General features: G+C 43.4%; 1 protein-coding gene across 1 annotated transcript in view; it reads right to left on the reverse strand.

Annotated features, from left to right (window-relative positions):
- The window catches only part of DSG2 (desmoglein 2), a 47,159-nt gene that overhangs the window by 8,665 nt on the left and 19,805 nt on the right, over positions 1 to 18,689 (reverse strand). The window contains exons 3-12 of the mRNA XM_015414556.1: positions 18,058 to 18,168; positions 15,562 to 15,717; positions 15,240 to 15,384; positions 10,556 to 10,722; positions 9,062 to 9,196; positions 8,753 to 8,938; positions 6,596 to 6,858; positions 4,737 to 4,879; positions 3,628 to 3,855; positions 2,146 to 2,376 (exon numbers count right to left, since the gene is read on the reverse strand). Coding sequence (XP_015270042.1) covers positions 2,146 to 2,376; positions 3,628 to 3,855; positions 4,737 to 4,879; positions 6,596 to 6,858; positions 8,753 to 8,938; positions 9,062 to 9,196; positions 10,556 to 10,722; positions 15,240 to 15,384; positions 15,562 to 15,717; positions 18,058 to 18,168 — 1,765 coding nt within the window. The remainder of the gene's footprint in view (positions 1 to 2,145; positions 2,377 to 3,627; positions 3,856 to 4,736; positions 4,880 to 6,595; positions 6,859 to 8,752; positions 8,939 to 9,061; positions 9,197 to 10,555; positions 10,723 to 15,239; positions 15,385 to 15,561; positions 15,718 to 18,057; positions 18,169 to 18,689) is intronic.

Raw genomic sequence — 18,689 nt, forward strand, 5'->3', positions numbered from 1 at the left:
GAAAGAGCAGGCCACTCAAACAGGAGCCCTGGGCAAGGTGGGAGCGTTGGCCATGCCCAGTAATCACCTTAACCACAGTGGGAGGGTGGGCTCGGGAGACACAGCCACCTGCTGTGCAGATGGCTCTCAGGCCCCAGACAGGGTGGAAGGGTTAGCCCTGCCCTACACTGACATGTACTACAGCCATTACTATATGGGTGGCTCCCAGGCCAAGGTGGAGAGGGTTGGCCCTGCGTTCATCTGGTTGTTGGAAAGAGCCAGGGCCCATCCACATCAGTGGTGGCAACAGTTCTTTCCTGCATGTTTCCAGGGGGGAGGGGGTGTCCATCCCAAGTTTGATGTCTCTTCTCTACTAGGTCATATAGGGTCCATCCTGTCCATTCTGTGGCCCAAACCCACACTTGGCAACATTGCCCCAGAAAGCACTTTCCTGGGGATGCCTTCTTTGGCGGGCTGAAACTTGGGCCCAAGTCAGGGCATATAGGGGGCATCCTGGGGGGTTCTGCTGTGAGTCTGAGGCATCTAGCTTGCACAGGGCCTGTTCTATACACTCCAGAACCTGTGCATGACATCTCCCAGAAAAGCACCTTCTTGGGGACACCTTATTTGGGGGTCTGTAACTGGGACCCCCCCCCCACAAGTCCAATCTTCACCAAACTTGGTAAGCAGGTAAAGGAAAGTCAGATAGAGATGCCCTGCAATTTTGGAGTCTTTAGGACCTGGGGAGGGGGTGCCTCCACATCTGTTGCCAGAGGCACTGGCTTTTACTCTTGGGTAGCCCCAATAGCAAGGGCACCCCACTTCTAACCTGACTCAAAGACCCACAAAACTCAGGCCAAGGAAGGCACTCTTGGTTCTGAAACACAGAGCTAGCCACAGCTCTGAAAAAGAGGTCTACATTTTCAGGTGACAGGCAACCTCAGAGCTAGCCCTCAGTCTTCCCCCTCCACCCAGCAGAGATTATGCTTATGGAATAACAATGAGTTCTAGCAGGTAAAGTATCTACATTTCTAAAGTCTATTTAATTCTTTGTCTGAATACTTGACTTTTCTACTCTGTCCCTCAAGATACCGGGATAAACCAATGAAACATTCAAATGATTAACGATCCTTCCTGACGCTAATCAGGGACGTCCCCCACCTTTTGTTTATCTTGGCCAGGACCATTAGTGGTCAGATAATCCATTTAACTAGCCACCCAACACCTGGCTTCTATTGTTAAATCCAGACCCTGCCTCTCTGGAAGCTCATTGGTCACATCTAGGCCTTGCCCATCCTGATGCCACACACCCCTGGGACTCAGCATTGGTCCAGGAAATCTATTGTTCTCACCTGAGACCAGCCCCCAAGACCGCCCATTGGTCTGCATTGTCTTCCATAGGGTATATCCCAGCGTAAACATGGCCTTAGCCCGTGTGTTTTCTGCCATAATCCAAAATGGCAGTCCACCCCTAAATTCTCTGAGTTTAGGCCACAATCCATGGATCTCTGCACATCTGGACAGGTTGTATCAACCCTCTATAAGCTATCAATCACCTCTGCTTCCTTATAGTTCTATATTGTGTGTGTGAGTGTTTGAATATTGTTTGTATGCTTGAGAATGTTTAATAAAGAAATCATTATTTTAGCCACCTATTTTCTGTTCCTGGGTTCTTGGGAATTCTAACTCTGGTATACACAGGTCAGATCCTATAGATAAGCCAACTGCATATTAATAATTATAATTCCCCATCTTTATTAAATAATAGAGCAATTTGGCTAACACATCCTGAACCGGTTCAGTTTAGCAGAACTGGGTTCAGGTTTGGGACATGTCCCGAACTGGGTTTCCCCAGTTTATGCCCATCCCTATTGGCTGTTGTCTTCATAGGTAAATGTTGATGCTATTTCTTCTGTCAACAAAAATTCACGGGATCTTATGATTTTAGCCTTATGGGTGCTGGTTGCACAGTCTTGTGAATAATTTTGGGCCTACTGGGTTGGAAAAACCAGGCAAAAATGTTTTAAATAAAACTCTTATGCTGTCTTGATTTAAATGGGACAAAAGATTAAGAAGGAACTTAACTCTGGTTGGTTCATTTTGCTTATAGTGTACAAAGTCATAAACCCCTCAATGGAGAAACTGTTTCAGTGTCCTGTTACTTACGCAGCAACAACAAGAGTGCCAGGATTATCAATGCAACTGCAGCAGGTCCCAGCACAACTGACGAGCCAACAATCCTCTGTCCTACGCAAACTCCATCTTTCCCACAGGTGCAAACAGAGACGTGAACAATTTGCCGGTCAGCACAGCTGAGACCCTGGTTATCTTTTACTAAAATAGGAATCTCATATGAGCCAGGATGCGCATCCACTGATACAAGCTGTGCTCTAGATCCTTCACAGAAAATAAAAAATAAAACAGGGTATTAAAAATAAAACAATGGAATGCAACGTTAAAAGTGTCTTTCCAGTTCACCCAAATTATCACTACAGCTGCAATCAGTGTTACAATTTCATGTTATAAAAATTATGAGACAAGCCAGATAATCCAGTTTATAGGTTATATAGCTGTTGGTAAAACTTTTTTCAAAGACCTAAATGCACCAGTTTAACAAACTATAATTTTTAATTTGCACTAAGTATTTCTAAACAGTAGATAAGGCACATCCCTGGTGTTAAGGAAATTCCAGAGTTAACCAGGAAATCCCAACTAGTTATTAAAGAATCTGAACAACCACCAGAATGTTTTTGGTACATACATGTACTAGCTGGCAGATATGTATGCAGGCAAAAACAGAAGCAGCAAATAGTGGTAAAAAGGTAAGGAAATGCCGAAGGTAAGTATTACATTCCACAGAATCTGGACAGCAATAGGATCTTGGTCCTGTTATTATTAAGGGCAATTTGGAGGCAACTGATTCCCATCACACCTGTTTGAAACAGGACATTATGAAAGCCACAGGAGATGCCACTATATGCATAACCCTAATTGTTTAGAACACTATTCAAATCCCTGCTTTCCAGTGGATATGGAATTATGGGAAGGCAGTTAAAATGCTACTCCTCTCATGGCAGTACTTGCCATGAGAATCAAAACAAAATTGTGAAGGCTGGTAGCTAAAGTATGTCAGTCCAGCTTCAGACATTCTATACCTGGCTCCAGTGAGGCCCTTTCCTACTCCTACTTCCCAACTACAGAGGTCCAAACATACCTAAAGCTTTAGGTCAGTGCACAATCACCAGCTCATAATTCAGTAAGTCATAAGTTATATAAACAGCTGTTTATAAGCTGGTCTATCAAGGGCAATCTTACTGTGGAGTGTTTCTCACACAGCACCCCCCTCGGCAAGGGCTGAAGCTCCCTTTGCAAATGCATATACACAAAAAGCTGCGTTATGCTGGGTAAGCCCATTGCTTTATCAAGTTCAGAACTGTCTACCTAAACTGGCAGCAGCTCTCTAGGGACTCAGGTCTTATCACCTGCTATCTAATGCTTTTAACTAGAAATGCTGGAAATTGAAGCTGGGACCTTCTGCATGCAAAACTGATGCTCTACCACTGAGCTGTGGCCCCTTCTCTAGAGGGAGATCAGAAATAAGTTTTAGGTAAAATGACAATAAAATATATTATACTGACGCTTACTTACCATCTACCTGGCCAATTACCCATTTGTCCGACATTCTTTCAGGCTCATCAATGACACTAAAAGTGAAAGGACCACCATTTGGATGGGGATCATGATCTTCAACACTGATGTTGGCGAACTTTGCATCAGCACAGATTGTTGTTGCTCGTGTTGTGATAGTTGGACAATGGAAATTAACATTCTGTACTTGAATAGCAATGGTACCTGTAGCAGTTTTTGAAGGGATGTCTGCAAATATACAAGGCAAAACAAATTATATTTCACTGTATAAGAATGCAGTTTTGTTTACTGTTTAGAAGTTAATTAGCTTTCCTGAATATGTAAAAACTTTTAATGTGAATTCAATGCTTCATTCTGAAAGATGTACAATGCATTTTAACCGCAGACTAGAACTTGTTACCAAAGGAAACAATCAGCCAGAATTACATTGCCTTGGGTATTGTGAACAGTAGACATGCTTGTTGAGTGATTTTGGATTAGCGGTTCTCACAATGCTAATAGAGTGTTCACATTTGTGAGTAAATCCCATTTTCATGTCATACTGGAAGTGAGATGGCTTTATCAGAGGTATTTACTGTCGCAATTACATCTGCCCAGTGACACTCATGCATCAGGTACTTCACAAAACAGCAAAGGGACATGGGTGCTTTGCTAGGCATCCACAAATGCACTCATCAGGTAACCAGGATGTTGAGAAGCACACAAATCCCCTCCCTGGAGCCCTGCTGTGCTAAGATCTGGAGACAATAAGCAGCAACAGAAGTCTTTTCAGACCAGTGGGGAAGAATCCTGCTGCTTGTTGCCTTTTCTATAACCTGGCTCAAATGAGAACAAAACCCCACCCCATCCCCAAGCCCTCTATACCTGTCAGAAGACTAAGATGAGGCCCACCAACTATTTATAATCAGTCACAGCTACAAATATCAGCTTAGCTAACGAAACTAAAAATACGTGGACTGCCTCCTAGTCTTGTTCAGATAGCTTACTGGCCGGACATGGCTGCTGTTTCCAAAGCTCGCTTTAGGCTTTAAACAATGGACAAATTAGAATTTGCATGAATTAAATGCTGATCATTCCTTGGAAATAAGGGAAAGAGAGCCATCGCTTACCTTCAGTTACAGCCAGAATTGTTGCAATGTAACTACCATTGACAAGAGAAGATGAGTCAAATCTAGGTATTTTAATAAGCTTGATTTCAGCAGTTTTCGAATCTATTTTAAACCAGTTTTCAACATCACGAAGTTTGGAATACCTGTACAGATTTTTAACAGATGTTAAACCATTCAAGGCAATTAGGATACAAAGCCAGTTTGAGACATATACATGCAGAGCTCATTTGTTTTGAAAAATAACAAAATATCTTCATTTGATTTTTCCTTGTTTCTTCCTAAGTCTCAGGGCTTCTTTCTGTATTTCCTTTTGAAGAAATGTATGTATGTGGGCTTACTATGTATGGGTGTGAAAGCTGGTCGATAAAGAAAGCTGACAGGAACAAAGTTGGGTCATTTGAAATGTGGTGTTGAAGGAGAGTTTTATGGATACCACGGACTGCCGAAAAGACAAGTGAGTGGGTTCTAGATCAAATCAAGCCTGAACTCTCCCTAGAAGCTAAAGTGAGCTAATTGTACTTTAGTCACATTATGAGGAGACAGGGCTCACTGGAAAACACAAAAGTGCTAGGAAAAGTTGAAGGCAGGAGGAAAATAGGAAGACACAACATGAGATGGATTGACTCAACCAAGGAACTCAGAGCCCTCAGTTTGCAAGATCTGAGCAAGATTGCTAACAGTAGAACATTTTGGAGGTCATTAATTCACAGGGTCACCATAAGTTCAAAGCAATTTGCTGGCACTTAACACACATACACATGTATGTGGGCGCACACAGCAACACAAGATACAACATAATATATCACAACAGAACAACAAATGGATGCATTTTCTTAAGGAAGCTAAGCATCTGCAAAATTCTAGGTTTGTGTTATTATCAGCCTGCACAATACAATGGGGAATTCACGTAATTCATGTGCCCCGCATACTGAAGTCTACTCAGTGGACCCTACTACCAAGAAAGTGTTCTTAGGATTGCACTGTCTGATACTGACATAACAAGAAGTCTGCAATCCAGAGGTAATGAAATCATCGGTATAAATTATGTAACAATTTCAGCACATCTTCATATGGAATTCCCATCTGATATTAATTGCTACACAGCAATTTGACTTTGGGTGCATTTGCACACTACAAACAAATCGTAAGTCTGTTTCTGATGACAACAAGCCAAAATGCTTGGCCTGGCACACTCCCTCCTCCTTCCCGTGCTTGTCTACTTTGCTGAAACTGTGAATCAGGAAGTCTTCAACTGCAGACTTCAACAAATTGCAGCTTGTTACAGTACCTAATTTGGATGTCACAACATCTTGTGCTTTATATAAGACTTCCTGGTTTGCACTTCTATCTCACAGGGTTGCTGTTAAGTTAAAAGAGAGGAGGTGACAATGATGTACATTAGCCTGAGCTTTTTGGAAGAAAGGAGGTATAAACAATAACAAACAATGCACCTAAGGGCAGGAAGTGTTCAGGTCTGAGGTTTCTGGCTTGGTCTCAGCATTAGGAGGAGAAGGAGGAAATGACTGGATTTATACCCTGCCCTTCACTACGCAAAGGAGTCTCAGAGCAGTTTACAATCCCTTTCCCTTCCCCTCCCCACAACAAACACCCTGTGAGGTAGGTGGGGGCTGAGAGCTCTCTCATGAACTGTCCTTGCGAGAACAGCTCTGAAAGAACTTATGAGTGACCCAAGGTCACACCAGGAGCTGCATGTGGAGGAGTGGGAAATCAAACCCAGTTCTCCCAGATTAGAGTCTACACTCTTAACAACTACACCCAAATTGAGATTTGTTTATGATGTTTGACTGCAGCTATAATACACTCTAAGCAGTATTTCTGATAAAAGTAAGGAATCCTACCTGATACGTTCTGCTATTTTTCCAGTGTCTTCATCAAAAGCTTGAAAGCTTCCAATAACCTGATTCAGCTTCATGGTTCTGTTTGCTTTAATTACCAGTGTTTGGGGCTTAAACACAGGACCTTCCTTCACATTTATCACATTAATTTTAACTGGAATTGGTTGTGCTTGATAACCACGACTAATAATTGATTTGTGATATGCTGCTTTGTTAGATACAACAATATTTAAGTTCATTGTCTGTAGTTCTTCATAATTAACTTCCTGAAAAGAAAAGAAGAATATCCTCAACATACATACACTTCAATTCCCACACTGGAGAATACTAACAGACAGATTTCCCTGATAAGCATAGTGAATTTGGTCTGAAATGTTCAGATTAAAAGCACTAAAATGAATTTTTCCATTTGATGTTTTATCATTAGAAGTAAAGCTGAGCAAATGTTCTTAGCTTTTCAGAAGGGTAGCCATATTAGTCTGTTGCAGCAAAGGAAGTCCAGGGGCACCTTAAAGACTAAAACAATTTACTCGTCTAAATTTTGTTCTGATCCAGAGCTCAATTCATCACATGTGCAAACTGTAGAACCGTGCATGGAATATACACTCACTCTATTTCTGAGAATCGAAAAGCAACTCTCTTTCTTGGTGTACTTTTGGCTGCCCCCTCAAAATATCATCTTGGATACTTGAAGGAGCATGAAACAGCCTCCAAACGCTCTAGCTAGAACACTACTTTAAAAACTGGGGTTTTCATGGTTCATAATAATGTCTTCTGTGCAGTTCCACATGGGAATGTGCACAGGCCAGCTGTAGACATTCTAAAACTTTTGACAGTGCAAGCCACTCTCCTGCCCTTTAGCATGGTTTCCCAGCCAATGCACCTATAAAAGGGAGGAGAAAGTCTCTCTTCCTCAATTTACTGCCACTGAAGGATGTCCATTTGTCACTTTATGACTAGATTCTGTAGATTTAGTGGCTCACTGCTTTTGTGGACCCATCTCACTCTCGGTCTATCTTCCTCAACCTCACGGCTTCACAGGCCCTTTGAAGACGTGTTCCTGCTGAGGAAGCAAGATAGCCCAGTTGGACTTGCACAACTCTTGACTACATTCCCTCAGCAAGACACACAACACCTATAAGGTACAAAACAGTCAGTTCTCTTCATTAAAAGATCCAAGAAGACAACATTTTGATTGTTAAAAAATGCCAAGCTTGTATCTGTAGCTGTGCTGACTATAATTAACCCCCTTTGCAATCTGGGTGTATGCTTGTAGGGGAGCACTAAACTATCACCTCCATAGGAAACACTGTCAGTATTAAGTAAAGTGTGCCAGAAACTCTGAAACGAGCCGGGAACATCAGAAATTCGGAATGTGAGGATGGGAGCTATTCCAGAGATACTGTTAAGAAAAAAAATGTTTACAGTGTGCTTCAGGTCCCATGACTATAAAACTTCATAATGCCAGATCAGTACAAATTGGCAAGTTTGGTCTTCTTTGGCCAGCTGAGCAACCCTTTTGCTTGTTGAACTTTGGCTCCAGCTTCCAACTCAAGCCACTGTCTTCAGAAATCTTACCATTAGGTACAAACTGGGAGAGTTACATACACAAAAGTGTTGTGTTTGGCACAGAATCATTCTTACCAGAACCTAAACAGATAATGTGGAAACAAATCCCACAATGTCAATGAAACTTACTTTGGAATACTGTACTTAGGAATGCAGCCATTGAATTTCTGATAACTGTGGGAGAAGAGCTAGGTTCTTAAAAACTAGAACAGAATACAACCGAATACAGAGAAATTGTCCCTGTATGAAATGGTTACTATAGAGGCAGGTATAATGCTGTAAGTTGTACAGAAGATGCTAACACAAACTGTTTTGATTCAAACTGGCACCACGCCATTCTGCTCTGCTGTTAAGGGAGAAAATGGGGCACATCTACTATGTTGCTTTCTGTCCACAGACATGATTAAAATGGCAACATGATTCTGCATCTTTTTCCAGATGGGCTATTTAATATGCAATAAGCATATAAAACATATATTAAAACATATCTGCATGACAATCTCCCTCAGAGTGTGTCGCCACCTCACAACATTGCACGCTGAATCAGGACCAGTATAGCAAACTTCAAGAGTCTCCACAACAGGCACTAACCTTAACAAGAGTCAAGATTCCTTCATTGGTTTGAGAATCTGTTTCTATACGGAAATAGCCTCCTTCATTGCCAGACACAATTGCGAACTGCGCCAGCCAGTTGTCGGTGAACTCCTCATCTCTGTCGAAAACCTTCAGTCGCATGATTTCCATATTTGCCATGTTTTCCTTAACACTTCCTTCGTACTGCAAACAAATAAGCCTTTTAAGGTCTCTTCCATCTTCTCAAGGCAGCCACTAGCAACTCATGACAGCGTGTCATTTTAACATGCGGACTAGGACTCAAAGCTTTCCAGCCAAATTACTTACTGTGGCTTTCTCAAGAACCGGAATATTGTCATTGACATCTATAAGTTTGAACTTTACAGTGCTTGCTTTCCCTAACCCGATTGCAGCTCCATCTCGGTCTTTTGCCTCCACAATTAAGGAGAAGCTACTGTGTTCCTGCATGAAAGCCAAATAGGTAGATATAAGGGGGTGTAAAAACAGGGACAGACAAATCCAAGTCAGACGCTTAATGTTGCACATGAAAGGGAACACTGCTTCCCTCATTACCCTGAACCCAGACACAGCAACTGCAGGAAGGGCTCCTCATGCCTGTCTTTCCTTTGAGGAAGAGGCATGCGGAGGAGATGAGCCTTGCTGCCAGCTGACTGAATCCTGGAAGCTCTCTGGGGTAGGTGGCAGTGGAAGCTGCAGTAGGTGGAAAGGCTGAGAAAGGAGGCATGTATAGAAGAAGCTTTCCCCACCTTCACCCTGTAAGGTGGAGGGACTTCATGATAGCATTTTGGCTTAGGATAAGATGATATAGATTGAAAAACAAAAACCATGTAATGTTTTTTTAAAAAATTAAGATCTACAAAATAATGTAGAATAGCAAGCAAGCAGACTGGTAGCCACTCAGCCCAAACAAGGTTTAGTAGCAGCCCTAGATTCAAGTCTAGTAGTACCTTATGCATATGGAGCAGAGGTCCATCAGTGGCTAATTAGCCACAAGGTATAGATAGGGACTCCGGGGCAAGTGATGCTCTGTCATCTTGGTGCTTGGGAGGGGGGAGTGGCAACAGTGGGAGGGCTTCTAATGTCCTGGCCCCACTGGTGGACCTCCTGATGGCACTGGTATTTCTGGCCACTGTGTGATACAGAGTGTTGGACTGGATGGGCCTTTGGCCTGATCCAACATTGGCATCTCTTATGTTCTTATGTTCTTAAAGACCAACAAGATTTTCAGAGTATAAGCATTCGAAAGTCATATAAAAGTATAAGCGTTTGAAGGTCATATATCTTTTGTCAGATATCTGAATACGAAGGGAGCTTTGACTCTCAAAAGCTTACACCCCAAAAATCTCATTGGTCTCTAAGGTGCTTGAAACAAAGGTTAAGTAGAGTTTCTGGACAATGCTATCCTGGATCCTGTGGCTGTCATACTGGAAGTGACTCCCACAGTCGGGGAAGGACATCCCCTGCCCTGGGGAGACCGTATGGACAGTGTTAACTCAGAGGTAGAATAAGAGTTGCCCTCAGATCTTAGAGGCTGCAAGAGGGGCATGGGGAGGAGGCAGTCTCTGCAGCATCCAAGCCATTTGGACATTTAGAAAGAACAGCAAGCACACTAAACAGTGCTAAGAAATCAATGGAGAGTCAGCATAGGTGCTGGAGCACTGGGGTGGTGGTGGTATGGGAACAGGGCATCAAAGGTTCAAGTTGTTAAGAGTCTCATTTTTGTATAGGTAATTTTAAAAAAATCTGCAAGATTCATAGTTCTCTCTATAAATAGATATCAAAAGAAGAAAAAGAGTTGACCTCTCTGTCAAGCTGGAATGTCGTAGTCTGAACCACTCCTGTTGCTTTGTTAATCATGAATGCAGGAGGCTCACTGGGCTCTTGAGAAATAATCCTGAAGGCAATTTTGGAGTTGAGGGTATTTGGCTCATCTGCATCAGTTGCACTTATCCTCATCACAACAGTACCTAAGAATTAAAAAGAATATAATGTTATGCAGTGCCGCTTGCCAAGCTGTAGTTAAAAAATTCAAATATTCTGTATATTACATTTCTATATATTGTTAGGCACTTTCCAAAACAGTTGTTCTCAAACTGTGGGATGGGGCCCAGAAGTTCGCTCTGACCCTCTCACCGGTGGGTGGAGGAGGACCAGAGTGAGCAGGGAGAGGTGGCTCTGCGAGGCTTGATGGCTAATTTGGACTTGTCTCTGCATAATGAGCAAAATGACCATGAAATACAGCCTGCTGCTCAGTAATGCAGGAATCATATCTTCCTGTCCTGAACAAGCTATACTGGTTGCCCATCTGTTTCTAGACAAAACTTAAGTGCTGGTTTTGACCTTTAAGAACCTAAATGGCTTGGGAACAGAGTATTGAGTAAATGCTTCCTCCAGTACTGTCCACCCCACCAGTTAAGGTCCTCTCCTCCAAGTCCTGTTTTCTAAACCCTCCCCCTATGAAGGTGAAGAGGGTGGTGAACAGAAACAGACTTTGCCTTTGGAATGCCTTACCCCTTGAGGCTCACCTGGCACCTACATTTCTGTCTTCTGTGCCAGGACCAAACACACCTTTTCACCAAGCCTTTTAACTGAGGGATTCCATCTTTTTAAGCTGTTTCTATGGCCTACTTGTGGCCTGTTTACAATTTTAGGCTGCTGAATGTTGTTTCCTCCATTTTTATACCCCTGGCATAAAAATGTTCATTATTATTATTGATAATTTTTATGTTGTTATCTTTATGATTTTTATTTTTTGAGCTGCCTTGAGCAGATCTCTTGAGAGGCAGCCTATAAAACTTCTAAAGAAATAATATTTATAAGTACTAAACATAGATAATAAAATACAGACTTGTTCCATGGGAACATGGGTGGCGGGACAGGGGATGACAGAATTAAAACCTAAAGCAGCGGAAGAGGAAAGGGACAGATGGACAAAGGAAAAAGAAAACATCTAGAGACGGTATTAAGTGACAGCACCGATATAAGGAAGCAGGCATAAAGAGGATCTTTTAAAATCTGCTTCCCATCAACTCCATACTGCAATTTAACAGGTACATGAAGAACAAGTTGAGAAGAAAACAAGCTGCAATATTTTGTTTCAAGCCCTTCTTCTGGTCCCCATCTCCTATATAGGATGCTACTAGTGTCGTACTGTTCGAAGCCCTACTCTACCATGAAGCTTGGGTTAGTTACTTCTTCCAGACTAACCAGCCTCACAGGGTTCTTATGAGGATAAAATGAAGAAGGGGGAACCATGTATGCCGCTCTGAGCTCCTTAGAGGAAAAGAGGGATAAAAATTTACTTGACAGATATAATCGATACTACTAGGTTATTAAGAATGAGCTATATTGATATTACTTTTAAAAATAGATGTGATGTTAACACTGAAAAGATGATGAAAGCTGTATTTGTTGATACTTGGCTGGGCATTTTAAACCTATGTAGCACCACACCCTCTCCCTTCTGACAGATATTAAAAGGAGCTGCAAATCATTTTCCTGATTTGAGTACTGAACCATTAGTATTATCACTAATTTTTAAAAACAGAGATCAATAAATTTTCCTCTCAGGTTGGACCTGGTACAATGAGCTGTTCTTCTCCAAGCTGCTGGTATGGGACACGGTTCTTCCTTATTTTGTTGCATGAAATTGCTGCAAGCAGAATGCCAGGACAATACAGAGAGATTTTCTAATCCAACCTTACCACTGGTGTGCTAGGTCTGTACCTGCAAGGAGTTTTTTTAAATGTAAGGAACTATTCAAAAATAAGATTCTGGATTTCGTGTCTGCAACTATCTCTCCTATATAATAATGCTATTTTTGAGTGGCAACATTCCATGCCCTCCCTCAGCCATTGGCCCATCAGCCGCCACTCAAGAGTACTTGTGTGCCATTGGCCGGGTGCTGGGTCTGCTCCTCTTCCCCACCCACTCCCCCTTCAGCCACTATGCCCTGTCAAAATTACTGGCAAATGGCTTTCTCTCTTGACAAAGATGCTTCTCCTGCTTGCCTCCTGTGTGGGACTAACTCTTCCCTCAGTGGCTGTTGGTAGGTGTAACAAAATGGCAGTTACCTGTATTTGTAAGATGGCTGCCATCTGTGGTTATTTAAAATGTTCCCCCATAAGGTTTAATTGAGCTGTAGTTCCAGAGAGGGGCCTGCAGGGGTATCACTCACTTGGTTGAATGGGGGTTCCTCATCTGCTGGCCTACAGTTCCCAGCTGCCCTAAGGCCAAAAAGTGTGGAAAAAGAGGGACTGGCCTAAGGGGCAGGGCAGCATCAATATAGACTCCAGCCCATCCAGCTGAGCTGTAAACTGGAGCCCGTTTCATCACAGTTTGGTTCAGACAAAGGAAGGAAACCCTTTAAAGGCCTTTGTGAGGAACTCATTGGGGCCAGTCCTAACTAGGGTTGCTTGCTCCAGGTAGGGAGATTCCTGGAAATTTTCTGGTAGAGTCTATGGAAGCCAGGGTTTGGGGAGAGGAGAGGCCTCAGCTGAACAGAATGCCATAAAGCCCACCTTCCAAAGCAGTTATTTCCTCCAGGGGGGAGAGGTCTGCTGTCTGGAGTTCAGTTGTGATACCTGGTGATCTTCAGGCTCCACCGGGAGGTTGGCTACCCTAGGCGTAGCAAGTCAGTGCTTCAGAGCAGGGTCTGCTAGATCCAGGTTCTTGCCGTAGAAGCTGAGTGGGTGATTTTGGACCAGTCACAGACTTTCAGCCTAAGCTACCTCACAGGGTTGTTATGCAAGTCAAACGGGGGAGAGGAGAATGATGTAAGCTCCTTTGGTCCCCATTGCAGAGAAAGACTACTTTTCCTCCTGGGTAGAGGCTGCAGGTGGGGGGGGGAGATGGAAAGCTGAAGAGTGAGGGGGAAATAAAGGTAGGTTGATGACTGGCTGGGAGGGAGACAGGGTTCCCAATTCCAGGTGGGAAATTCCTGGAGATTTGAGGGATGGAACCTGGAGAGGGTGAGGTTTGAGGAGGGGTGGGACCTCAGACAGGTACAATGCCATAGACTCCACCCTCCCAACCAGTCATTCCCTCCTGGAGAACCACTGTTGCCAATCTCCAGGTGAGGCATGGAGATCACTCAGAATTACAACTGTCTCCAGGAGGGAGGGGGGAGGAGATGGAAAGCTGAAGAGTGAGGGGCAGATAATGGCAGGGTGATGCTTGGCTGGGAAGGAGATAGGGTTGCCAACTCCAGGCTGGGAAATTCCTGGAGATTTGAGGGGTGGGGCCTGGAGAGGGTGAGGTTTGAGGAGGGGTGGGACCTCAGACAGATACAATGCCATAGACTCCACCCCCCAAACTACACATTTTCTCCTGGGGAACCATTGTTGCCAATCTCAAGGTGAAGGGTGGAGATCACTCAGAAATACAACTGATCTCCAGGAGAGAGTGCAGAACTCAGCTGCAGTCAGAGGGGCAGATAATGGTAGGTTGATGGTTAGCTGGGAAGGGGATGGGGTTGCCAACTCCAGGTTGGAAAATTCCTGGGGATTTCAGGGGTGGAGCCTGGAGAGGGTGGGGTTTGAGGTCGCCACAGCAAATTGACGCTGAGTCCCCAAGGTCTTGGCACTCTCCCAGAGCCTCTTTCTAGAGCTCACTGTATTTATTTCTGCAACAGGCCTTATTCCTAGTATAATCCATCATTCCACACAGAACTCTAGTCTACCATCTCATTGTGCTTAGTAAGTAAATCAAAGTCTCATCGAAAAGAGAGTCAAATACCATCCTTTTGCCCTTTCCCACCATCACAAAAAAATTAGCATCCAATAGAAGGAAGCTTTTGGTTTTTATCATTAAACTTTTGGCCGGTACAGTGTCAATTTTTACAAGCTTGTGTTGTGCTATTTCACTCAGCCAAAATCTGAGGCCTTCTGCCAGCCTGGGAATCCTTCCTCCAATGTCCACTAAAGGAGGAGTCACTTAAGTTGGAGAAAGGTTTCCAACTTCGTTGGGTAGAAGCCAACCCAAAATTAAACATGGTTGATGTTCCTAATCTATGGACATACCAAGTCTGCAAATGTGTATGAACCCTCATTGAAATCAGTGACACTTGCACAAATATAACTAAGGAGTCAGGACAGCTTCGAAAATAATATTAATTCAAAACAGCTATCCAGAGAACACAGTGGTCTACTCAGAACCAGTACATCAGTTTATTCTTGGGCTTAGAGATGGAAGATTTTTCTGGTTCACAACAAGCTATAGTTGTCCACCCCGTGGTGGTAAACTCTGGAATATAGCAGGCAAGAGAGCAAGCCAGATTGTCATTTTGTCCGGTTTGGATGTTATGGCAAGTCACAGCTTGTTGCAAACCAGGAAGTCTGACATGAGGGTAAGGAGGAGAGCAGGCATACCCAAGGACTACCAAGGCATGGGTCATTCCCATACTGGCAAACCACAATTTGTTATTTTGTCTGAATGCATCATATATAAACCAGAATGAAAATGTAAATAGAATTTTAAAACTTACCTACATCACATAACTCTTCAACAGAGCCCACAAAAACTTCCTCTGAAAACACTGGGCTATTATCATTTATGTCCAGAACTTTAATTCTCAGGTCTAATGGTTTTTCTATGTTATCACCATTCTGATTGATGGCGAAACCTTTCAACTGGAATAATAACAGACAAATAAGCAACAGGAAAATAAACAGTTTTTGTAGCTGAATTACTGCTTGTAGTTAGTATACCGTGGATACAAGGCAAATGAGGAAAGAAGAAAAGAAGTCAGTGCTGACATGAATTTGATGATGCTTAACAAGAAAAGCAAGGCCAGTTGTTTAACTTACAAGGAGCACGGGTGTTTGTTCCCGATCAACCTTTCCAGTGATGTTCAGTTCGCCTGTTTTTCCATTCATAACAAATAGTCCATATGGTGGTTCTGTGACCCCTTGACCAGAAATCGTGTATGTGATCACTGTAGAATTCTGAAAATCAGACTGTATCTGTAAAGAACATGATTCTAGAAATTAATGTCTCTGAAAAATAATACAGTAAAGCTTTTATTGACAAAAAAGACAAAGGCTCCAGTCCTGAGGACACTTTCCCAAGAGTGAGCATCAATGACTGAAGTGGGACCTGGTTAGGATTGCTCCCTGAACCTTAGGTGACTGTAGTTTTGTATTTTCTAAGTAGATAAGATGCTTCTGTATAAGGCGAACACTTTACCCACACCTCTACTATATAATTTTACAATGCACTGTTAAAATTTCTGATAAACTTTTAAAATAATCACTTTACAAGTTTTCAAATATTTCAACAAAATAAAGCAGACTGGTCAGCAAACTATGGACAAAATCAGGGCCGGCCCCAGGTCCCCCCCCACTAGATGAGGATACCTTCTGCCCCTCCCCCGTGCACCCCCCAATTTCTGGTCCCCCCCCCCCAGGGATGCCAAGCAGAGAAAGCCGGTCTTCTGCTTTAAACGGGGCCCTTTGGTGGATTTCTGACTATTGAAAGTCAGCCCCGTTAAGCATGGTGGGGGGGCTGATTTCTGAGTAGATGTGCCTCGGACCGGGCTGCGCGCCTGGCTAGTTGGAATCACCCTCAGTGGAACCCGGCCAGTCCATGGTGGGAAACGACCCCAATGCGTCGGGAGGGATTCCTGTGTCTCCAGGCCAGGGGGGAGGGGGGGAGCTAACCCACCATCCCTTCCAAGGCGCTTGGCTGCCCGAAGCCTCCCTTGGACACCTGGATGGCGCTCTGCTGGGCCGGGGACTCCTGCTGCCAGCCAGGGGTTGTGTCCCCTCCCCGTGGGATGGAAGGAGCTGCAAAAATCTCACTTCTGCGGCCTGGAGCTTTGCCCTGCGGAACTGCGGCGCTGGGACTCGGGAGCTGCTGCCTCCTCCTCTGCTTCAGAAAGCCTTTTGCCAGCAGGTGCACCCAGAAAAGCACCTTTCTCTGTGCCTCTCTTTCTCCAGTGCTGGGTTGTGTTGTAGGGGATAAAAAGGAGCAGGGCAGAGACCGAGGTAGGCCGCCCTGAGCTCTGGGGACCAACAGCGGAAGACGGGAAATACAGATTGTCGCTTTTGGCAGGGGCGGGGCGGCAGGCTAGGCGGCGCCTTTCCATGAGGTGGTGGCGTGGTGCCCCTAGGCAAATGTCTAAAATTTTCTATGGGTGGGCAGGCCCTGGACACAATCCATCATCCCATATGTGCACCTATGTGCACAGAAGAGGATACCCACGTGCCACGGTGTGCTCACACCTGGTTGAGAATGAGAGGGGATAAGAAAAGCATTGCTCTGTTTTACAGGGTCCCCATCCTACATACGCAGATGTACATATGAGAGGATGAATTGTGTCCTAACTTACATGATAGGGAATCTTCACAGACCTGGAATTCTGTACATATTTAATTAAGAGAGCACTTCCACTGAAACTAATGCATTTAACCCTATACTCCACAACACAGAATCAGGCTAACCATGATTGTGAGAACAATCCTAAGTTGGTCTACCTAAAACCCTACTCAAGTCTCTTCTATGGGACTTTCTCCTAGGATTGCAACCTGCACCAGCGAAAGAGACAACGGATTGTCCAAGTACATGAGACTAAGATCTCAACTAAAGAGAAATTTGTTTTGGTAAGTTTTAAACGTATTCCTTCAATGAGAAAAAATTCCAGCACCATATCTGAAGCTAAGGGAAATGGCTACTATCTATCCTTTCTACCTGAAGGGAGTATGGTGTGGATGCTTTGGACAATGAGAAGCAGGCAACCAATGCAGGAATAGCTCCAGGAATATAGCAAAGATCCACACTTGCAAAGTGCTATGTCTGAACAGCAGAAAATAAGAGAGGGTGGAAAGCAGTCATGGCAGTACACAGGCCGGGCCAATCCTCTTCCTTCTCAGGCTTCCCCTCAGTTTGTCATTCATGGCTCAAAGGTGAAAAGGTGAAAGTGAGCAGCTGTTAAAGTGAGCAAAGGAACTTAATGGGGCTGATCTGATGGAGTATCTTGATATGGCAGAAACAAAGACTATTTATTTTTCACACGGACTTACAGCCATTATAGATGAAGTAAGGGCAGAATTTAAAAAATAAGGCCAAGGCAGTTGTGCATGATGCAACTTCACCATGAGAACAAAATACAGTTTACAATTTGCAATCAATATGTTCATAAATTGACTAAAATACATTTTCATTTTCATCCCAGCCCAAATATTTTGTCATTCAAAAAGCTCTGTGGAGGGAGGGGGAATAGGACAATGTCACAGAGACCTATGTTTCCATATGATTCCCCCTCCACACTCATTAGACTTCCATTCATCTGGTATTCGCCTTACTCTAGCAATTGGATTCCTCCTGGAGTTGTCCTGCTCTTCCGTGATGACTGCAGGTGGGACAATCCATTCTCGCTTTTGTCTAGACTGCTGGTCACTTCTGCCACCAAGAATCTGTCAAGGGAAAAAGTTTCAACTGCAATATTTTGGGCATCCTGTGATTTTTTAAAATGGCTTGGGTGTCAAATCAAAACCTACAGGCTGACAGCTCTGCACATACATGCCTATTTTTCATTGAATAATAAAGCAAGATCATTTCAGAAATAAACACAGAAGTTGTATTGCATAATTTAAAATTCATTTACTTATACTTTAACTAAAATATTTTAAAAGGAAAAATATTCTAAACATTTAAATTCAAATACATGCCAAACAGATTACAGCGGTCTATTCTACAAGAGATTGTGTTCAGAAACACAAACTCCTCCTTCCTCTAGACCAGGGGTGTCAAACTCATTTGTTATGAGGGCCAGATTTGACATCAACTGGACTCTGTCAGGTCAGGCCATGTGTGTCATAAAATGTAATGCCAGGTAGCAGAGATATAAACTTTATAAAGGACACAGACAAACACAACTAAAAATATTATAGCAGCTATTCCACTGGAGCCCCACATTAGGAGGGTGTGTGTGTGT

Source organism: Gekko japonicus, unplaced genomic scaffold (genome assembly GCF_001447785.1).
Source record: "Gekko japonicus isolate JY-2015 unplaced genomic scaffold, Gekko_japonicus_V1.1 scaffold559, whole genome shotgun sequence".
NCBI lineage: Eukaryota > Metazoa > Chordata > Lepidosauria > Squamata > Gekkonidae > Gekko > Gekko japonicus.